General features: G+C 36.2%; 1 protein-coding gene across 1 annotated transcript; it reads left to right on the plus strand.

Annotated features, from left to right (window-relative positions):
* Positions 1 to 2,225: 2,225 nt before the first annotated feature.
* On the plus strand, positions 2,226 to 2,975 carry LOC145685659 (zinc finger MYM-type protein 1-like). The gene has a single exon (XM_081758051.1). The coding sequence runs from the start codon at positions 2,226 to 2,228 to the stop codon at positions 2,973 to 2,975; it is 750 nt and encodes a 249-aa protein (XP_081614177.1).
* The last annotated feature ends 18,460 nt before the right edge of the window (positions 2,976 to 21,435 follow it).

The raw sequence follows: 21,435 nt of genomic DNA on the forward strand, positions 1-21,435 counted from the left end.
TGACACAGACGGATTCTTATCACATCTAGACGAAATTAGGAAAAAATCAGGGCATAGGTCTTATACATAAATTTACAAAACGAGGCAATCAAATTTTGAAGGGAAGACTAGAAAAGCATTCCGAGAATGGGCACGAAAAAAAAATTCTTTGGATACGGAGACGAGGCGAGAGTTCAACAGAAAATATAACACGAGAAAACATTTTTTTTCGTCTCATGAGTAATCTTAGTAATCGTCATCAGGGGCGAACCAAAGGCCTGGCGACACGGGCAACTGCGCTAGGCGTCAGATTCAGAGGGCGCCAAAACGAGCCTCAAAAATTAAATTTTATAGCGTGTTTTCTACTGGATTTTTCTTTTTGTATTCTTCTGAAGTAGCGACAATTACGTATTTTCTTTCATTACACCATGGAAAAAGATAGTTCCACAGTACTAGAGGAACTGTATCAACAAATGGAGACATGGCAAGTAGAAGAAAGAGTGGACGGGGAGTTGGTAATGTTCACAGCAGATCACGTTCTTTGTGAACTTTTTCCAGACAATGAATGTTATTGACTTTTATATACATATGTCACTCTTTTAAAGTGGTAGTGGAGGGGGAACAAAGTTACTTGTGATTTGCTGAAAACAAATGTATTTAAAATTATTTAATTGGTTGCTAATTTTCAGTAATAGTGTAATTTTATATTTTATTTAGTTTTTAGTAAGTTTTTATATGCTATTAATTATCAAACATGAGGCTAAAGGTTGCAAAATTAGGAAAACAATTTGTGTAAATCATTCTAGATTTTAAGGCACCTTTTTTTATAGAAGGCCATTTCTCCCATCCTCTGATATTCTTTGATTACTAAATGTTAGATGGTAATATGGTCTCTGCAGTAAGTATCCTTTTACACTGCAGTAAGTGTACTTTAATGCAATACTAAACGAAAATAAGAAAGCTTTGTTGAAATCAGCTTGTACAGCCTTTATAATTAAAGGAAGTGTACAGAATTTTAATGCAATTTTTTTAAAAAAAATCTTTGTGGAGAGGTTAAATATAACGTACATATCTATTTTTACTTACCATTTTTCATTTACAAAAATGAATATTTACAGGTCGGGTGTTTGTCTCTTTTCAGATTACCGGTTATTGAAAAAGAATACATTCGAGTTTCTACATCTGCGTCCAGTTCAAACACTAATGAAAACCGCAATGAAATTACGCACGGCGAAGAAGTCAGATTAAGTTCTGAGTCTGACAATAAAACAACAGACGATGTAGAATTAACGTATGTATCATTCTCCCGACGCAGGAATTGAATTTTAAGTCAACGAGCCTGACCTGCCACCAGAAGAAGGCCCCATTCTTCAAAATGAACCGGAAAAAATAACCAACCCTTCCCTCTCAACGCAAACTTCAACATGTTTGGATGATTCAAAAGATCCAACTTTCTATACAAATAAAAAGCTTTCACCAGAACTTATTAATCAGGCTTTAAAATTAGAATCCCAAAATCTAAACTCTATGGATTTTCCAACTTCGTGTGGAAGGAAATTCAATCCAAAAGTCAAGATAGCTATTCTACCAAACGCAACCACACAAGAACGGAAATGGTTTGTTTACAGTAAGCACTATGATGCTGTCTTTTGCTTGCTTTGCCTGTTATTTTCTTTACCAACAGAAAGAAGTATATGGGGCACTACAGGTTATAGGGGATGGACAGACCACAGAGGAGATAGAGATATAGAACTCCATGAAAAATCCAAAAACCACACATCTTCGCAAATTCCAAGGCTTCAGTGGATCTGTAAACAAAGGGTTGACAAAGGTCTGACTGAACAAGGTGACAAATTGGTAAATCACAATCGTGAAGTTCTATCTGTCATTATAGATTGCTGCCGTTATCTATTGGAGGAGATGTTGCCCTTTAGAAATAAAGATTCACTGAACGGAAAACTTTTAAATCTTTTCAAAGTGCTTGCCAAGTATAACCCGGACGCAAGAGTTTATTTGGATAAGCTTAAGAAATCAAAAGAAAGCAAAACAAAACTTGGATCTAATTTCCTTAGTTACAGAAACATATTTGATTTAATAAACATTATGAATGAAATGGTTGTTTCAAAAATCGTGAAGCGTGTTAATGAAACCAACACATAATTCTTGACTCTACACAAGATGTAAGCAAAAAGGAATGTGCCACCGTGTTAGTTCGATATGTCGAACACAGAGATGGGCATGGAGAAATGAAAGAAAATGTGAAGCCAGAGGAGCGACTTGTTAAAGTGTTTACCAGTGGAGACACAAAGGGCGAACACTTGTCATCTGAGCTGTTTAATACTCTACGAACAATTGGAATTGATACAAATGGTATGGTTGGTCAGAGTATGGATGGCGCAGGAAATATGTCTGGTAAATTTAATGGACTTAAGTCATTTGTACTTAGAGAATGTCCTAAAGCTTACTACATTTGGTGTAGTTCACATAGGTTTGCATTGGTCGTTGAGAAGTCTATGGATATTTGTCCTCAAGTACGACACATGTTCTCAATTCTACAAGAGTTCTATGTGTTTATGTCTGGCCACAAAAAGCATCACACCTTCATTGAAAAATTGAAAAAAGGTCTATGTAAGGCTAGAAGAATGCGACTGAAAAGAATCAACACGACTAGATGGTGGAGCAAAAGTGATGTTCTTAAAACAATCATCAGTTGCTACGATGAACTAATAGAAGATTTAGAGGACATATCCGAAGACTCAGAATCAGATTCAGCAAAAGGACTTCTAAAATCAATATCCGATTATGATACCGTTACAACCATGCTGATCGTTTCAGAAATTTTTAACGTTCTGTCGGCAGTGACTGTTTGCTTACAGTCAAAAAACATTGACTATGGAATTGTTCCGACAGTTGTTTCTGAGACTATAGCCAAACTGGAGGCAATGAGAAACGACGGAGCTTGGAGCAACATGGCGGATTGCATTAGTCAGTTTTGAGTTCAACACAACCTCCAGCAAACTTCCAATAGAAGAATTCGCAAAAGGAAAAGATTCATGGACGAACTTGCTATTGATGAAACACCTAGTGACCCAATAGCCAAACTGAGAACAGAAGTGTACTTTCAACTACTTGACTCTTTGACTCAACAGCTGCAGGATTGTTTTCCTGAAAGCTCTCTAAATATTGTATCACAAATAGCATACTTTTCCCATGAAGGGTTACTCAGTGTTGCTGAAAGTATGGATGGTACTATAAGCCCGGTTCTTGTCAGTGATTTGTGTAAGTATTATGGGATCGAATGTGAAGAACTTTGTGAAGAAGTTAATGTGTTTAGTAAATTGTACAAAGTAAGCAACCCGAACATTGATTTTGCCGATGTACTTTGGGCGAGTGACGGGAGTCAGAGTGAAAATAATGAAGACGACTTCCAAAATTCTTGTGAGGACAAATATGATGGTGTAAGTAATGACGATAAAATGGCCAAACAAAGATCACTGGATCAGTGGGTGAAGAAAGGATTCATTATGCCTTACAAGTGTTTTTTGAATATGTCTGGTTTTCCATACCTAACAATATTATACCAGATACTTCTGCCACTACCAGCAACGAGTTGCTCAGCAGAGAGGATTATGAATAAAGTAAAGATTGTAAAAAATAGACTAAGAAGCAGCATGGGAGATGTATGGCTCTCCGACATGCTTGTCCTCTCTTCCGAAAAAAACATTTTAGAATGCATTCCCAACAGCGATATTATAGACAAATTTGCTTTGTCGAGTGAGCAAAGAAAAAAATTATTACTCTATAAAGGACATCAAGGGTAGGTTAATGTCACCAACACGACCAGTAATAATTTAATCCAACAAAATCATTCCTGTAAAAAAAACAAGTATGAGCGGCCTTAAAAAGAAGGGAAATCACAAAAATGAACGCCAAGTTCTGGTGAACAACAGTTAGAAACACTCAAGGAATGACTTTCAAATTTAGATTTGAAACTTGCCTATGTTGTCTGTTGAAAATTATAAAGTAGTTTGGCATAATTGTGAGCTAGTGGTAACCATACAGACAACAGCCAAGTTTCAAATCTAAATTTGAAGTGAGCCAGTGAGTGTTTGTAACTGTTGTCCACAAGAACTTAGCGCCTATTTTTGTGATTTCAATTCTTTTTAAGGCCGCTCGTACTTGGCTCTTTACCAGGAATGTTTTTTGTTAGATATCACTTCTTTTTGTAGGCTAATTTCGAGGATAATATTTTCTTTTGGTATTAAACTCAATAACTTGTAACTTGCGTCTTACTTTTCATGTACAGTCCGCGGCATAAAATTTGTTACAAAAATTATAAGTCCAAATTAATAACAAACTCTTGCCCAGTTATGCATTACCGCAATACATGTATCAATCGATTAGTTGCTTCTAGTATTTATTCCAACTCCTCCGCGTCCTCCACCTCTCCTTGTCTAAAGCAGTGTGTGTGACGTAGTACACTCTTTCCATTCAGCTGAAAAAGAAAAAGGAATCAAGTTTACAACGTTATAGCTTTAAAACAGTCTTTTCCATTCGTTTGTTCTGAAATATTTTTAAGAGCCTAAATTAAAGGAAAGTCACACAATCTTCCCAGAGCTTCATAAATATCTTTAGTTTTATTCTTTTCTTTCTTTAAAGAGTGCAAGCTAGTAAGATGCTCCCTAAGAAATCTATGGAAATTGCCAAGAGCTCTAAAATATCTACGGACAGAAACGAGTTTTATTCAATGATTCATTGAATTTCTTTTCAGTAAGTGCAAGCAAATGTTTCAGGGGCGTCATTTGGGCAGGACAGGAGGGTGTAATTCCCCCTCTCTTGAGCTTCATAAATAAGTATTTTTTGATCAAATGTATAGTAATACACTAATAAAAAGTGAAAATCTTATGTCGCCGGAGAATCTCTTCCTCCCTCCCCCCCCCCCCGAATAAAGTCTAAAAGACACTGGTTTTAACAACAAACCTATAGAGTTACGATAGCACATTGCTAAAGAGCTTACATTTGTTTTCAATAGTCGAAGGTTTGATCTCAAGCCATATGACTTCCTGGGTGACATTGAGACAGAGAGAGAGAGATAGAGAGAGAGGGATTCAAGTATGGAGACAGATAGGGATGATTTGTATACACAGATTTAGAATTGGGGAAAAATGATCGGACAGCATTCGTATTATGACGAAAAATCTGATTTTGTGAAAGATAAGAAGGGAAGTTTTCGAACTGCGAGGATCACATTAGGCAGTTGTCGAATTAATGTGGAGAACTCTTTTTAGAGCATCAGATGATTGCGAAAGGAGAGAAAGATCTTCAGAACTAAGGAATTAAGATTTTTAAAAATCTGGTTTCGGCGACGGGTTTCGAACCACGAACCTTGCGGTTATCGAACCATGACTTTATCCATTCTGCTACGGAGAATTCTTTTACTGGTTCACATACGTTTCCCTTAGCTGCGTTGAAAGCTACCTTAAGGGGATATTCCAAAAGTTATTGCGCCGTCCGGGTGGATGCGCCGTTCAGATAGGACGTAAACCTCTTGTAACTTAGTTACAATGTGCAAAATGAACTTCCTCTTCTTCAGGACACTTTTTAAAGCTTTAAAATTTGTTACTATTGTTTTAATTAAGTTACATTTGATAGAACCATCTGATAAAGTAGTGCCAAGCCCTGTGAGTCATTGTCTGTTAGGTGAATGGTTAATGTAAGTTACTCCTACGTGGATGGTCCGACCTTCCAATCAAGACCATTCTTATTGATTATTTTATTTGAGCTACGCTCATACTGTATATTCCACAAGTTCAAGTTTGAAGTAATGTAGTCACAGCTAATTTAATTCGAAATAATTTTCCAATATTATATTTGTTACTAAATTTACATGGCACTCCTCACTGTTTGTAGCCCTGCATAAATGCAAAATTGTTTTAAAAGTATATTTTACTTTCAAGTTTTATTGTTTTTTTAATTGTCCTTTAACTTTATTTTATAATTATTTTCTATTTCTTAATTATAACATATTTTCTATTTATATTGCATTCTATGTTACACGTTTATTATTTATATTTTATGTCTTACATTTGAAGACGAGCTTTTGACAATTCAGAGCAGCAGGGACATACACAGGATGCAGGGCTTGGCAATCCAGAGCTTTTGCCCCCACGAAATTACTACTTTTTTTTTGTAAATTATATCTAATGATGATAGCAGGGGCGGATTCAGGGGAGTGCGTTCGGGCGATCACATCCCCCAGAATAGGGAACTTTTTATACTATTTTATTTTAAAAATAAAACATATCCTAAGTATTTTTCATCTTTGAATTATAAACTTAAATTAAAACCTAAAGTAGATAGGCCTTACTTTCTTAAGAAAGTTACTTCTGCAGAAGAGCTACTTCTCTTTCTCTAAATTTGTTTTTTTCTTTTCTTTTCTTTTCTTTCTTTCTTTCTTTTTTTTTGCAATCCGCTCTTACCTTGATTTGACTTCGAACGATCGCCCCTCCCAAACAATCATCCTGGATCCACCCATGGATGATAGACATTTTAGTAAAATATGCCCTCAATCGCTGAAATAAATTCTTGTCAAGCTTTCGATCGCTGAAATAAATTTCTGTCTACGGCCCTGCAAAACAGTGACGATTTTAGGAAGTGATCAGTTAGTAATGCCTCCCTGGAGCAACGACACTTCCCCAGAAGTCATATCTCCGATAATTCAGAATGTGATTTGCGCATTATCACTTTTCACTCTCAGTGTCTTGAAACGCATCAAAAAGGAAGTGTTCTGAAGTATTTACTGGTTCTCCCTATGACCCCATTTCAATATGGCCAACCTTGGACATATACACAACTGAAATATCACTTTTTATGTCAGTGATCCCGAAAACTATCCATTCGACACAAATATAGGATATTTTCGATTCTTTATTCCTGTCACCCTCCCATTGTCAACTCGAAGTCAACCAAGGCTTATTTTGGACTTACGCAATATCCACAGTATCACTTTTCATCTTTGCACATGAATTCGACACTAATTTCGTTCGTATTTGACTACTTTTACATGTCACCTTCACCTCTTGGTAGGGATTTTTTCAGTATCTCGCCCCCACAACTATGGAGAAATTTCAACCAAGTAAGTATAATTATAAATTATCATCTGAAACACAATAGTACGGGTGATCTTTTTCGCAGAGAAATTCGTTAACTACTGTTTCAATATCAATGTATTGGCTTTTCTTGCTGTCCATGCTGAAGATTGCCAAAGAGCTAAACTTCATTCTGTACTATTGTGCTATGAATATAGTGGTTTAATTCACTGAATACTCGCTTAGATGATGCTCTCGTCACAGGAAAAGTGAGATACAGTTATAAAAGAAAAACGAAACGAAATATTTAAGTTTTACGTCCCACGTTATGCCGACTACGCTAATGGAGACAGTGATGGTGAGAAACGAATGAAGTCGTTTAATGAAGAAAGTGGGAGGAAACTGGAGAAACCCGAGAAAACTCATGCACACGGTATTTGTTCATAATAAAGTTCATTCAGCGCGAGCTGGGATCTAACCAATAACTCCATGCACCATAGGTAAAGTTATAAAAGAATAGGCGTCTAAACAAATACGGAACACTACTATCAATGAGAGTTGTATAAGATTAGATTTTTATTTATTTCATTCTAAGTTGAAATTTCAATCAATCTTGACCTTCATTACTGTTCGAAATCCGGACCAACCAGTATTCCCTACTAGGGTAAAGATTAATTGATCGCCAACAGAAATCCAAAATCCTCTGTATAACCCCACGTTCCATTATTCCATATACACAATTAAGAGTCCAGCGTAATCTACCAGTTAATAAGTTTTCTTCTTCTTATTATTATTATTTTTAACACCTCAAAAATATAGGCTCATAATTGAACCACTGATTGGAAAAAGGGAATAAGTACATAAAAATATTTTTTTTCACTTTTAAGCTTTTCTCACCAATTGCAGTGCTACAATACAAGATTCTTCTTCTTGTCTTGCAGTTTTTCAGTTCTTTTGCTACAATTAATCAGTTATACACATGTTGAAACAAATACAAATACGCCTCGGGAAGGTTTTTTAGCGTTTCTGAAAACTTAGGATGATGTACTTATTCATTTTTGCTGGAAATAGTTGCTGCAAGGACGTGATAAATCTTTTCGGTAGACTTCACAGTCTATAGCTCCTTCAAAACTTCCTTTTCATCTAAGGCTAAGTAGTTACATTTTAGACATTGAGGAAAAAGTGTGAAATTAATTAAAATCCTTCAAAGTGGAGTTACGAATCTTCAATGGACCGCATTTTGCTGTTGGCCTTGCTCAACGCACTCCCGTCACTGTTCAGGATGCACTATGAAGTTTCTCCCTTTTAGGAATACTTTCTAAGACAGTACTAGTTTTTTTTTTAATAGCTGTTTCAATTGAGTTGTATTTTCTAGAACTGTCGGTTAAAGGAAACAAAAGATCCTATACTCAAACACAAATCATCTCTCTAGAAGCTCTAATGGAAAACGAAACGAATCGTCGTAAACATGTTAGTTCTTGAAGAGGAAAACCGCAAAACATTGATAGCACAAACGTATAATGGTATCATTTGCTTGCAAATTTAAAACTTATAGAAGTTGGTGGCTTGTTAGGTGAGGGGTTAGTAAACAGGATTTTTGTACTGGTGGTCCAGGGTTCGAATCTCGTCCGTTCTTCTTACGTTTTGTTTCTTTAAGCTACACTGAGTTTGTTCATTCCAATTCTTTAAGCTTGAATTAAATCTAATACCAGTTAGTGAATTAAAAGTAGCTAACATTATTTTCAAATACGAGACGTTATTACATACTGGTCACTAGCTCACAATACTCAACTTTGATATAAACTCTTGCAGCCTTCATTTAACTCATTTCTTGACGTGTTTTGTTACAAAACTCATGAATCGTGGCGAACAAAATTGCTTTACCAGATAATGGTGAATGCTTTGAAACCAAATGACAAGTATGAGAATTAAACGTATCATATCTGTAGTTTGGTGTGGAGAAGAAACCAAATAGCGATCGAAAGGTTTAAGAACAACCACGTTATTAATATAAACTATGCCAAAGATTATTGACTTATATGATTAAAAAAAATCGAGAGAAATTTTGAAAGAACGAAAAATACTAACTTAGAATTTTGTAACTGGAGGCAAGGAAATCTAATTTAAACATACTAAAACATACCATTTAGCGCATATAGAGCGCGGATCTGTGCTCAAGGCGCTAGCTAATAATCTGGAGGTTCTCAAGTCGGAACCATGGGTGAATATTTTGTTTAAATTTAGAATTTTTGGTGATCATTAGTCGGCGATGACGCACGTTTAATTGTCTTAAGGTATTTGAATATTTTGATCTTTCAATATTTGAATGATCAAATCTTCAATAATAATAATAATACTACTACTAATAATAATAGTTATTATTATTATTATTATTATTATTATTATTATTATTATTATTATTATTATTATTATTAGCAAAGTAATTAAATAACACGTTAATATCTTTAATTATTTCTCGATAACTACTCGATCTTAAGGCGTCCTCGAATCTAAGTCGCACCCCGATTTCGCTGGGCTAAATTAAAGAAAAATAGTAATATGTTATGGTTTTACTATTACTAAAGCACTCTTTGATATTGGTCATTTTCGATGATTTTATTTATCCCTCTCCCCTCTCCATGTTGGGGGCACGGTATGACAAAAATTATCCCAGGCCCGAATGTCATGTACGTTGAAAATTTGATCGAAATCTGTTGGATGGTTCAAGAGTTGTTCTATTTATTTTTATATATTAATCTCCCCTTCTCTTATCCTCTTCTATGTTCTACCGTCAAAGTGAAAATGTTAAAACAAAAGTTTCTAGGCCCGAACGTCGTCTATGTTGAAAATTAGATGGAGATCAGTCAGGTGGTTCAAGAGTTGTTAAGTTTTATTCATTTTTATAGATATCTCTCCTCCTCTCCTCCTACCCTACACTCTACCATCAAAGCGATATGATAAAAACCACCCCAGGTCCGAACCTCATCTATGTTGATAATTTGATTAAGATCAGTTCGGTTTTTTAAGCGTGATGAAGTCACCAAGTCAGCATTTTTATTTTTATTTTTTTTACATAATCCCCCCTTCCCCTCCCCTACATTGTGCCGTCAAGGCAAAAAATGAAAACATCCCAGGTCCGAACCTTATCTATATTGAATGTTTGATTGATTGGGATAAGTCGGATTGTTCAAGAGTTATTAAGTTTTATTCATTTTCATATATTTACCTTCCCCTCCTCTTCAGCAAGTTCTAATATCAAAATGAAATAACAAAAAGCTTCCCAGGTTCGAATTTCATCTATGTTCAAAATGTGATTGAGAACGATCGGGTAGTTCAAGAGTTATTCACCACCGAACATTGTCACTTTTATTTTTATATTTATAGGTGCTATGTGTCTTCCCCCTCCTCTCCATCCTCTACGTTATTCCGTCAAAGTGAAATGGTAAAATCCATTCCTCGCGTTAATCGAGACGGGGACATATAGCCTCATTGCTGACGTCCCCATTAATCCCCCTACTCATACCTTTTAGCGTGTTTAAGTTAGTTTTTTTTGTCTTCAGTTGCAAATTTCTAAGTTATTTTTCTTTGTTTCAAAATTCTCGCATTTCTTGTATGATAATACAAGTTAATAATCTTTGACTTGTTTTATATTAATAATCTGAGTTGTTCTTAAACCTTTGGTTTCCAATTTTGTTTTGTCTCTACACCAAATTACAGATATGACAAATTTAATTCTTATACTTTACATTTGCTTTCAAAGCGGTCGCCATGAACTGCTTAAAAGCACTTTTTCCGTCACGAAACACCCAGCAGAGGGCGTACGATATCGTCTACAGCAATGAGAGGAAACTCCGCCTTGTTACGTGACGTCACATGAAGCACGTTCCGTTCAAACACCTAAGCAAAGCTATCACTTTGCTTCTGGTGTGAAAATGGCTCACTACGAAGCTTCTGTTGAAAGCAGCGTGATTGCTTTAATTGAGCATGCGGGCATGAACTATAGCGAGGCCGGCGCGAGATATGGTGTTAACCGTGCTACAGCACGGAGGTGGTGGAGGAGATATGAGGACACAGGAGATGTAAGACGTAAAAGAGGAAGTGGGCGACAAAGAGTTTCCTCTGCCGAAGAAGACCAGAGTGTAATTGCCCAATGCCGTGAGCACCCTTTCATGTCTGCCCGACAGTTACGAGAGGAAACCAATTTCCCAGGCGATGTTACGACTGTCCGTCGTAGACTCAAATCCTTTGGTTTGAGATCATACACGGCAGCTGTTAAGGAGCGACTAACAGAAGACCACATGATTGACCGTCTGGCGTTTGCACAGTTAAATATTGCACGTGTGTGGGACGAGGTCGTTTTCACAGACGAAAAAATATTTTCCAGTGCAAACTTCGGGCCGAAGCGTGTTTACCGCCCCCCTGGAAAAAGGTATGCCTGTGAATACGTTTCCCGTTCTGGTCGAATGGGACATGTAACTGTCCACTGTTGGGCATGGATATGAAAGGCTGCAAATTTCGGAGGAATCTACAGGATTCCTGGTCGCCTAAACGCCCACAAGTATGTGGAACATCTGGATGAAACGCTTCCGGAAATAAAAGCTCATGTAGGTGACGGCATATTATATTTGTAACAGGACAATAGCTCGATACATAATTCAAATGTGGTTCAGACATGGTTGCAGAGGCAACCTGATATCGAAATAGTTGACTGGGTTCCTCATGGAGCAGATCTGAACCCTATTGAAAATATGTGGGCTTCTGTTGCAAGAACATTGCGGGAAACCTGGTCGAACAATCCTCCACAAACATCTAATGATCTTTGGGAGCGTGTTGAAGATGCGTGGTCGATCTGTTGCACCCAACGCTATATCTCTCGCCTGGTGGATTCAATGTCACGGCGTATGGCAGCTGTAATCGAGTCCCAAGGGGACTATACACACTATTAATAAATGCTCGCCCACAACACCATCAGCCCTCTCGAGGGCTACCTAATTCCACCCACTTATTAACAAAATTTTATGAAATACATTACGCGACACCAGTGAATGTAAGTGTCTCAGTATGTTCTGCATTAATAAAAAGGCTAACGTGCGAGACTTGGTGGCCGAGTTGTATTATGCTTGCTATGTAAACCAAAACCGCCTGTAACAGTGGTTCGAATCTAGTGAAGAAGACCCCTACTTTTTATCACCAGGGATATTTTCAATACGCCTTCTGCTATGTCCGCCTTCGTACGGTCTATTATATGACACATAATGTGGATCGCCATAAGTTTTTACTTAGTAAACAATTTATAAATATATGAACAAATACCTAGGTATATTAGAGTAACAATGGAATATAGTACTTTCGTCCGACTGATGTCGCTCTGCAAATGTTCATTGTATTACACCGGAAGATGAATTAAATAAAGACTGGAAAATTTGATATAAAAATTGATACGTAATAAGTTAAAGACAAAATATGTAATTATAATCTCATATTTGAAACTAATTTCGACTACAATTAATTCTCTACCTGCTTTCATAAATAATCCAAACCAAACTTCGAGGTTTGGAATGCACAAACTAAGTGTAGCTAAGAGAAAAAAGTAACAAGAAGAGCAGAGATTCGAACCCACGACCACCAGCGTAAGAATTCCTTTTACTAACCCATCATCTATCAAACCATGACGTGAACATGACTTTTGTAAGTTATAAATTTGTATCCAAGAAACACCATTAAGCGTATGTGCAACTACAGCTTTCCTCTTTTTCTCTTCAAAAGCGTAACATGTTTAGGACGATTCGTTTCGTTTTCCATTAGAGTTTCGAAAAAGATTATTTGTGTTTGAGTGTAGGATCTTTAGTTTCCTTTAACCGACACTTCTAGCAAATACAACTTAATTCACACAGCAGTTAAAAAAAAACTCGTACTGCCTTAGAAAGTATTCCTAAAAGCAGAAGCTGCATCATGCATTCTGAACAGTGACGTAACTAACGGCAGTGCGTTGAGGGAGCCCAGAGTAAAACGGGGCCCATTGAAAATTCGTAATTCCACTATTTTTCCTCGATGTCTAAAATGAGACTACTTTAGCCTTACATGAAAAAGAAGCTTTGGAGGGGAGTACGAAGTCTACTGAAAAGATTTATCACGTCCTTGCAGCAACAACTTTAAGTTTTAGAACAGTAATGAAGAACAAGATTGATTGAAATTTTAACTTAGAATGAAATAACTAAAAATCTAATCTTATATAACTCTCATTGATAGTAGTGTTCCGTATTTGTTTAGACGCCTATTCTTTTATAATTTTACCTATGGTGCATGGGGTCCTTGGTTCGATCCCAGCTCACGCCGAATGAACTTTATTACGGAAAAACACAGTTTGCATGAGTGTTCTCGGGTTTTTCCCGTTTCCTCCCACTTTTTTCATTAAACAATTTCATTTATTTCTCACCATTACTCTCTCCATTAGCATAGTCGGGATAATCGTGGGACGTAACAATTAGATATTTCATTTCATTTTTCTTTTATAACTGTATGTCACTTTTTTTGTGACGAGAGCAACATCTAAGCGAGTATTCAGTAAATTAAACCACTAAAACCTATATTCATTGCACAATAGTGCAGATGAAGTTTAGCCCTTTGGCAATCTTCAGCATGGACAGCAAAAAAAGCCAATACATTAATATTGAAACAGTAGTTAACGAATTTCTCTGCGAAAAAGATCACCCGTACTATTGTGTTTCAGATGATAATTTATAATTATACTTGGTTGAAATTTCTCCATAGTTGTGGGGGCGAGATACTGAAAAACTCCCTACCAAGAGGTGAAGGTGACATGTAAAAGTAGTCAAATACGAACGAAATTAGTGTCGAATTCATATGCAAAGATGAAAAGTGACACTGTGGATGCTGCGTAAGTCCAAAATAAGCCTTGGTTGGCTTCGAGTTGACAATGGGAGGGTGACAGGAATAAAGAATCGAAAATATCCTATATTTGTGTCGAATGGATAGTTTTCGGGATCACTGACATAAAAGGTGATATTTCAGATATGTATATGTCCAAGGTTGGCCATATTGAAATGGGGTTATAGGGAGAACCAGTAAATACTTCAGAACACTTCCTTTTTGGTGCGTTTTAAGACACTGAGAGTGAAAAGTGATAATGCACAAATCACATTCTGAATTATCGGAGATATGACTTCTGGGGAAGTGTCGTTGCTCCAGGGAGACATTACTAACTGATCACTTCCTAAAGTCGTCACTGTTTTGCAGGGCCGTAGACAGAAATTTATTTCAGCGATCGAAAGCTTGACAAGAATTTATTTCAGCGATTGAGGGCATATTTTACTAAAATGTCTATCATCCATGGGTGGATCCAGGATGATTGTTTGGGAGGGGCGGTCGTTCGAAGTCAAATCAAGGTAAGAGCGGATTGCAAAAAAAAGAAAAGAAAGAAAAGAAAAAATAGAACATGAGAAAGAGCTCTTCTGTAGAATTAACTTTCTTAAGAAAGTAAGGCCTATCTACTTTAGGTTTTAATTTACCTTTATAATACAAAGATGAAAAATACTTAGGATATGTTTAATTTTTAAAATAAACAGTATAAAAAGTTCCCTATTCTGGGGGATGCGATCACCCCAAACACACTCCCCTGAATCCGCCCCTGCTATCACCATCTATAAAATTAGATATATATATACAAACAAAAAAATAGTGATTTCGTGGGGGCAAAAGCTCTGGATTGCCAAGCCCTGCATCCTGTGTATGTCCCTGCTGCTCTGAATTGTCAAAAGCTCCTCTTCAAAGGTAAAACATAAAATATAAATAATAAACGTGTAACATAGAATACAATATAAATAGAAAATATGTTATAATTAAGAAATAGAAAATAATTATAAAATAAATTTGAAGGAGAATTTTAAAAAAATCAATAATACTTGAAAGTAAAATATACTTTTAAAACAATTTTGCATTTATGCAGGGCTACAAACAAGTGAGGAGTGCCATGTAAATTTAGTAACAAATATAATATTGGAAATTTTTTTCGAATTAAATTAGCTGTGACTACATTACTTCAAACTTGAATTTGTGGAATATACAGTATGAGCGTAGCTCAAATAAAATAATCAATAAGAATGGTCTTGATTGAAAGCTCGGACCATCCACGTAAAAGTAACATACGTTAACCATTCACCTAACAGACAATGACGCACAGAGCTTGGCACTAGTTTATCAGATGGTTCTATCAAATGTAACTTAATTAAAACAATAGTAACAAATTTTAAAGCTTTAAAAAGTGTCCTGAAGAAGAAAAAGTTCATTTTGCACATTGTAACTAAGTTACAAGAGATTTACGTCCTAACTGAACGGCGCGTCTACCGAGTCAACTTTTGGAATATCCCCATAAGGTAGCTTTCAACGCAGCTAAGGGAAACGTATGTGAACCAGTAATAGAATCCTCCGTAGCAGAATGGATAAAGTCGTGGTTCGAAACCCGTCGCCGAAACCAGATTTTTTAAAATCTTAATTCCTCAGTTCTGAAGATCTTTCTCTCCTTTCGTAATCATCTGATGCTCTAAAAAGAGTTCTCCACATTAATTCGACAACTGCCTAATGTGATCCTCGCAGTTCGAAAACTTCCCTTCTTATCTTTCACAAAATCAGAATTTTCGTCATAATACGAATGCTGTCCGATCATTTTTCCCCAATTCTAAATCTGTGTATACAAATCATCCCTCTCTGTCTCCATGCTTGAATCCCTCTCTCTATCTCTCTCTCTCTCTCTCTCTCAATGTCACCCAGGAAGATACATGGCTTGAGATCAAACCTTCGACTCTTGAAAACAAATGTAAGCTCTTTAGCAATGTGCTATCGTAACTCTATAGGTTTGTTGTTAAAACCAGTGTCTTTTAGACTTTATTCGGGGGGGGGGGGAGGAAGAGATTCTCCGGCGACATAAGATTTTCACTTTTTATTAATGTATTACTATACATTTGATCAAAAAATACTTATTTATGAAGCTCAAGAGAAGGGGGAATTACACCCTCCTGTCCTGCCCAAATGACGCCCCTGAAACATTTGCTTGCTCTTACTGAAAAGAAATTCAATGAATCATTGAATAAAACTCGTTTCTGTCCGTAGATATTTTAGAGCTCTTGGCAATTTCCATAGATTTCTTAGGGAGCATCTTACTAGCTTGCACTCTTTAAAGAAAGAAAAGAATGACACTAAAGATATTTATGAAGCTCTGGGAAGATTGTGTGACTTTCCTTTAATTTAGGCTCTTAAAAATATTCAGAACAAACGAATGGAAAAAACTGTTTTAAAGCTATAACGTTGTAAACTTGATTCCTTTTTCTTTTTCAGCTGAAGGTAAAGAGTGTACTACGTCACACACACTGCTTTAGACAAGGAGAGGTGGAGGACGGGGAGGAGTTGGAATAAATACTAGAAGCAACTAATTGATTGATACATGTATTGCGGGAATGCATAAGAAAACTGGGCAAGAGTTTGTTATTCATTTGGACTTAGAATTTTTGTAACAAATTTTATGCCGCGGACTGTACTCGGACTTGTTTTACATGTGAATTAACGTATGGAATTTCGAAAAATAGGTAGAATGAAAGGTCGTGTATGGCAATGTTACGTGCTAAAATATAAAGATAAGTAAGTATCTTGCAAATTTTTTGAACATAAATATGTATGCACAAATGTTGATAAATTGGTGAGACATTTATCTTCTAGCATTTACCCAATCTAATTGGTTTATAACATTTATAAATTTAATGTGTTTAGAAAAATACAATTGACAAAGATAGACACAGGGAACAGCGAGACCTCATGTGTCCTCTTCCTTTTCAGATCCACTTTTACTTATGCTAATAATAAAATAGTGTACTTTATCAGTATACTTACTCATATTTTAACGTAATTAATTGAACTATCTTGTAACATAATATCTACGTATTAGTACAGTTTAATTAATTATTCATTACTAAACTATCCTTTTGCTAAAATATGTTGTTTTACTGTAAACAAAATGTGATTTGTGGCATGTTGAATTTGAATTCCTCGTTAACTGACAAGACGCAAAACGAATTATCGGCATTTTCTGACGGAGCAGAACTCACAGGAAACGCTTATCTTATTTCTTCAAAATGAGTTCGTGCTGTTTCAAGTTAATGATAATTGGGCACTTTAAATTGAAAATTTCTCATTAACTGTAAGGGTACAAAATGAAATATCGACAGTTTCAGAGAATATAAAACTCGTAGAAGACGTAGAAGTGTTCTTAGTTCTGCAATACGAATTGGTGGCATTCCAAATTAATGATTATTCGGCATTTTGAACTTTAAATTTTTCATTATCCACATTTTCTGAAAATGCTAAAACGGTAGAAGACTCTAATGTTGTTATTTCTTCGAAATGTGTTCTTGGCTTTCCAGGTTAATGTTATTTCGGCATTTTGAGTTTGGAATTTCTCATTAACTGAGAGGTTACAAAATGAAATATCGACATTTTCTGTGTGTGCAAAACTTGTAGAAGACGCTGGTGTCCTTAATTCTTCAGTACAAAATAGTGGCGTTCCAAGTTAATAGTAATTCGGCATTTGGAATTAGAAATTTATCATAAGCAGTGAGCGTACAAAATGAAATAGCAATATTTTCTGAGGGTGCAAAACTCGTAGAAGACGCTGATGTTCCTAATTCTTCAGTATAAAATAGTGGCGTTCCAAGTTAATGATAATTCGGAATTTCTCATTAACGGCGAGGGTACAAAATGAAATATCGACATTTTCGGAAAGTGCAAAATTCGTAGAAGACGCTGGTGGTGTTCTAAGTTAATGGTAATTTCGCATTTTGAATTAGGAATTTCTCATTAACGGCGAGGGTACAAAATAAAATATCTACATTTTCTAAAGGTGCAAAACTCGTAGAGGACGCTGTTGTTTTTAATTCTTTAATACGAATTGGTAGCGTTCCAAGTTAATGGTAATTCGGCATTTTGAATTCGGAATTTGAAGATGGTCACACTACAGGTGATCTAATTGGCCAAATTTGAAATGACTCTTCAAGTTAATAGTAATTCGGCATTTGGAATTAGGAATTTATCATTAGCAGTGAGGGTGCAAAATGAAATAGCGACATTTTCTGAGGGTGCAAAACTCGTAGAAGACGCTGGTGTTCTTAATTCTTCAGTACGAAATAGTGGCGTTCCCTGTTAATGGTAATTCGGAATTTCTCATTAACGGCGAGGATACAAAATGAAATATCGACATTTTCGGAGAGTGTAAAATTCGTAGAAGACGCTGGTGGTGTTCCAACTTAAGGGTAATTCTGCATTTTGAATTAGGAATTTCTCATTAACTGCGAGGGTACAAAATAAAATATCTACATTTTCTGAAGGTGCAAAACTCGTAGAGGACGCTGTTGTTCTTCATTCTTTAATACGAATTGGTGGCATTCCAAGTTAATGGTAATTCGGCATTTTGAACTAGGAATTTGAAGATCGTCACACTACAGGTGATCTAATTGGCCAAATTTGCAATGACTCTTCCTCGTTTATTTGAATTTTACAAAAGTTTTGTTGATAGTAAAAATTCACTAAGTTCTGAGCTACATAAAATTCGAATATGATAGTGTTGTCAACGGCTCGAGCGGCTCGGCTCACTGCTAAGTCACTACCGAGCCGAAGCGAGAATTGAGCCGAGCCAACAGATCTCAAAACCGAGCCGGTCTGAGCCGATGTCTCATATAAGCTGAGCCGATCCGAGAAAAAGAGAGCTGATGGCTCACCTGAGCCGAGCCGAACTGAGCCGGAAGCTCATCGCAACTGAGCCGGTTCGAGCTGATGACTCAATTCCGCCGAATCAAACCAAATCCATGGCTCACGTGAGCCGAACCGACCCAACCCGTGGGTAACCTGAGTCGAGCCGATGGGTCGCCTGAGCTGAGCCGATGGCTTATCGCAACCGAGATGGCTCCAGCCGAGCCGAACAGGTTGACATCACTATGAAGATGTCACACTACAGGTGTTCGAATAGGCATGTTTATCTAAATTGTAGAAAATATTTTACTGGTGATAGAAGAAAGTACAAAATTTAGACAAAATTGTTAGCTTGCTAAAAGCTTTAATTTAAAGATGTTGCACTACAAATAATCCATGTGGCTAAAATTTAAAAATGTCCCTAATTCGTTTTTTTAAATATTACAAAATTATTTTTGGTTCTACAACAACGTACACGCATCGGACAAAATTATGAGTTAATTAAAATTAGGATTTAAATATTGTCGCACTACAGGATATCGAATTGGCCAAATCTTGAAATGAACCTCCGTCGTTTATTCGAATAGTACAAAGTTCTTCGTGGTAAAAGAAATGTACTTAGTCCTCAGTTAGTCAAAATTCGAATAAAAAGGTATCGCACTACAGGTGATCGAACTGGCCACTATTTGTAATTGCCCTCCATTGTTAAATTGAATGGTACAAAAATTTTTTATGGTGTTACAAAAATGAACAAAAGCTAGACTAAATTTTCAATAATTAAAATTAGAATTTGAACTTTATCACTACAAGTGATACAAGTGGAAAAATTTTGAAACGGCACGAGAGACAAAAATTGGACAAAATACTGAGTTAGTTAAAATTCGAAACTGAAGATGTCGCACTACAGGTGATCGAAGTGCCCGAAGTTTTGAAATGGCCCTCCCTCGTTTATTTTAATGGTACAAAATTTTTTCTTGGGTGGACAAAAATGGACAAAAGTTGGACAAAATTCTGAGCGTTACAATTTGAATTTGAGGATGTCACACTACAGGTGATTGAAGTGCCCCAGATTTTGAAATGGCCCTCCCTCGTTTATTTTAATGGTACAAAATTTTTCCTGGGTGGACAAGAATGGACAAAAATTTGACAAAATTCTGAGCTAGTTAAAATTCGAATTTGAAGATGTCGCACTACAGATGATCGAAGTGCCCCAAATTTTGAAATGGCCCTCCCTCGTTTATTTTAATGGTACAAAATTTTTTCTTGGGTGGACAAAAATGGACAAAAGTTGGACAAGATTCAGAGCTAGTTAAAATTCGAATTCGAAGATGTCGCAATACAGGTGATTGAAGTGCCCCAAATTTTGAAATGGCCCTCCCTCGTTTATTTCAGTGGTACAAAATTTTTTCTTGGGTGGACAAAAATGGACAAAAATTGGACAAAATTCTGGGCTAGTTAAAATTCTTATTTGAAGATGTCGCACTACAGCTAAATGGTTCGACCAAATTTTGAAATGACCCTCCTTCGTTTATTTTAATGGTAGAAAGTTTTTTCTTAGGTGGAAAAAAATGGACAGAAATTCGACAAAATTCTGAGCTAGTTAAAGTTCGAATTTGAAGATGTCGCACTACAGATGATCGAACTGCCCCAAATTTTGAAATGGCCCTCCCTCGTTTATTTTAATGGTACAAAATTTTTTCTTGGGTGGACAAAAATGGACAAAAATTAGACAAAATTCTGAGCTAGTTAAAATTCGAATTTGAAGATGTGGCACTACAGCTAACCCAAGTAGCACAGTCACGTCATAAACACGTCTTTTTTTGGGGTTCGAATTCAAAATTACGTCTTTTGAAAATTTGGAACGTCTTTATCACGTACCAAAATGATAACAAAAATGACGTGTCAAACATGACCTAAATTGTATGTGTTTATCACGTGCCAGAATGGTACAAAGAATCACGTGTCGAACATCACCAAAAATAGACGTCTTTTTTAGGTGCTATAAAGCGCGGACGTTCTCCGTACTGTAACTGCGAGCAGTGAATGCTGGGAATCGTGAGCCATTTGCAGAATCGTGTTTTGATGGTATGTGAATATACATAATGTGTTTTGTTAAAGGCACCTGTGATAAAGGTCAGCTTTAAGACAAGTAAGTATAATTCCTATCCTATTCCTATCTAGGTGCATTCTGTGTAAAATTCAGCAGATTGAGTATTATAATTGTGAAGATTAGCTCCTCATACAGCGTTGCCTATGGTTTCTTATTACAGTGTATTAAAATACCGTAGAAAGAACGAGGATACCTCCATTAGGTTAACATTTGCAGACGCCTGTATCAAATTAAATATTTTAGGTAGAATACTATATAAAATATTAATAGTGAAGGTAGTAAAATTATAATGTATGTTTTATTATTCTCAATAAACCGTATATGGGAGTGAGTATGCATGGGAAAGTATGTCATTCTGTGGTGCAGTTTTACTATACAGATCCATAGATTGTAAAATGTACGAAAAGTTTGCCTATTTCATGTCGAGAACAGGACCAACCAACCTCCCCGGGTCTTCTTCTAACCCGTTCCTACTACTACTACTTATACTATGGATCCGTATAATAA

This window comes from Thermobia domestica, chromosome 5 (assembly GCF_964235325.1).
Source record: "Thermobia domestica chromosome 5, izTheDome1.hap1.1, whole genome shotgun sequence".
NCBI classification, from domain to species: Eukaryota; Metazoa; Arthropoda; class Insecta; order Zygentoma; family Lepismatidae; genus Thermobia; species Thermobia domestica.

Excerpts from the sequence above, each read along its gene's own strand:
- LOC145685659 (XM_081758051.1), top strand. The coding sequence starts at position 2,226 with ATGAAAGAAAATGTGAAGCCAGAGGAGCGACTTGTTAAAGTGTTTACC.